This window comes from Alosa pseudoharengus, unplaced genomic scaffold (genome assembly GCF_046254945.1).
Source record: "Alosa pseudoharengus isolate Yale_2024_CS ecotype anadromous, Long Island Sound unplaced genomic scaffold, YU_APseudo_1.1 YU_APseudo_1.1_scf_1, whole genome shotgun sequence".
Taxonomy (NCBI): Eukaryota; Metazoa; Chordata; class Actinopteri; order Clupeiformes; family Clupeidae; genus Alosa; species Alosa pseudoharengus.
This window is the reverse complement of record NW_027468564.1, coordinates 49,575,776-49,578,275: the sequence shown is the minus strand read 5'-3', so window position 1 is coordinate 49,578,275 and position 2,500 is coordinate 49,575,776. Positions and strand designations below refer to the sequence as shown.

General features: G+C 39.0%; 1 protein-coding gene across 1 annotated transcript in view; it reads right to left on the bottom strand.

Moving 5' to 3' along the window:
- The window catches only part of cacna1ab (calcium channel, voltage-dependent, P/Q type, alpha 1A subunit, b), a 148,872-nt gene that overhangs the window by 5,566 nt on the left and 140,806 nt on the right, over window positions 1-2,500 (bottom strand). The window contains exon 50 of the mRNA XM_076280840.1: window positions 524-541. Within this exon, the coding sequence (XP_076136955.1) occupies window positions 524-541 (18 nt within the window). The remainder of the gene's footprint in view (window positions 1-523; window positions 542-2,500) is intronic.

Genomic DNA, 2,500 nt, shown 5'->3' with positions numbered 1-2,500 from the left:
AGAGGAGAGGAGAGGTGAGGAGAGGAGAGGAGAGGAGAGGGGAGGAGAGGAGAGGAGAGGTGAGGAGAGGAGAGGAGAGGAGAGGAGAGGAGAGGAGAGGAGAGGAGAAGGAGCCCAAAGCGTGAGATAGAGAGAGAGTTGTGATGACGCATCAGGACAAAGATAGACAGAAACACATTTGGGAGGAGAAGAAGAGTGGTAAGAGAGTTGGGGGTGGGGGGGGGGGACGGGGTTAGGTCACATAAGGGAATAAGGGAAACGATTGCATGAGAGGAAAGAGGAGAAGGAGGCGAGAGAAAGAAGGAGGAGGAGAGAAAAGGAGAAAGAGAGAGAAGAGAACCCAGTTATAATTTAGAGCATATGTACACATAAGAGCACATAGGTCGAGGGACTAGGAGAAGGGGTCAGGGAGTGAAGGGGCCAATTCTGCAAGGGAGGAAGGAAAGAGGGAGAGAGGGATGAAGGAGGAGAGAGGGAGAGAGAGAGGGAGGGAGAAGAGGCACGCCAGCACACTTACCGCGACGGAGTGAGAGTGAACGCTCTGGGGGACAGAGCAGCATCTGACACTATGAGTCACTGGAGAGAACACTAATAACACACACACACACACACACACACACACACACACACTCACACGCGCACACGCACACACACACACGCAAACACACACACACACACACACACACACATGCTCACTCGTACATACGTACCAACATCCAAACACTATAGAACACACCCACACTATGTAAAAGAGAGTTCATTAATATATTTATGATGCTACGACTACTGTGATATGACTACCTTGGCTGTGTCCATGAAGAGATGGAGGATAAAAATATCCCAAGTATAATATATAGTATAAATCTACTCTAAGAATAAAATATATAGTATAAATCTACTCTAAGTATAATATATATAGTATAAATCTACTCTAACAATAAAATATATAGTATAAATCTACTCTAAGTATAATATATACAGTATAAATATACGCTAAGTATAATATATATAGTATAAATATAAGTACACTGGGGCTCATCATCTGACCCTATAGGGTCCTTAAACACTTTAATCCAATGAAGAAGCGATTAAAGTGCTTTTAAATGAGTCAATCATAATTAATTAAGCAAGTGGAATGGAATCCTAGACATGTTTGGCAAGAGAACTTTGGAGGACAGTTGTGGACTGAAGAAAGTCATTGACTTTCAGTTACATGGCAAAATTGGCATCATATCATTTCAATATTATTCATAGGGCTGTCAATCGATTAAAAAAAATAATCGAATTAATTACATACTCTGTGATTAATTAATCTAAATTAATCGCATATATGATTTTTGCTGTGAAAGTATTTTAAATATTTAAATTCAAATGAATCATTGAATAATCAGCATTAGTGACATTAAAGTTCAAAAACTATTTTATTATTATTTTAATAATGGCCATAATAATCTATGATATGACCTAATATGCTGAGGAAATAAATTAAAAAGTGCTTTGGGAAGAAGTTTTTTTTATCACATACAATGCAGAGGACTTTATTTTAATTAACACTTTATTTTTATCAACACCATCAAGCCGTTTTTGAAAAGTAAATGTCCAATCAATGATCTAGGCAGCACATTTTCTTCTCTCTCCTTCATTTTACAGTCTAATGGTTACTGACTACAACGGCTCGGGGTCAACGGTCATATGAATCGATTAATCTGCGTTATTTTTTTTTAATCAGTTATTTTTTCTCAAATTAATTAATCGAAATTAATCAGTTATTTTGACAGCCCTAATTATTCACATCACAAATTAGTGATTATATTGTGGATATCTAAACCACATATATTCTGATCAAAGAAGTTTTCAAAAGTATATTCCGAAAGAAACGCACAGCATTGCTTATACACACAGACACACACACGTTTGTGTGCTTCATTCACACACATTTCCTCTGCACACTCACTCACACACAGACACACACACACACACACACACACACACACATACATACATACATACAAACTCACATACCCGAAGCTCTAAGAGAATGAAATTGTATGAGTTATGTGTATTCATGTGTGTGCATGAGAGTGAGAGACAGACAGAGAGAGAGAGAGATAGAACATGAGAGAGAGAGAGAGAAAGTGTGTGTGTGTGTGTCTGTATGACTGCTTCCAGGTCCTTATTTTGTATAATATACATACAAACTTGTTCATATGCTGTATACATATTAAGGTACTGCATATAATGTATGATTTTTTCCTGGGTCTCCCCCATCAAGCTCAGACCAAAGCATGCACCCAACACACCAAGGCTTTACTGTAAGTGAGCTCATGAAATGTTAGGGGCAAAACACCCACACACACACCCACACACACACCCACACACACACACACACACACACACACACACACAAACACACACATTCAAATATGCACCTATGACCATATGCACCTATGGCCATCTAGGCACACACACTCACACACACACTGCCAATCAGGGAGGTGAC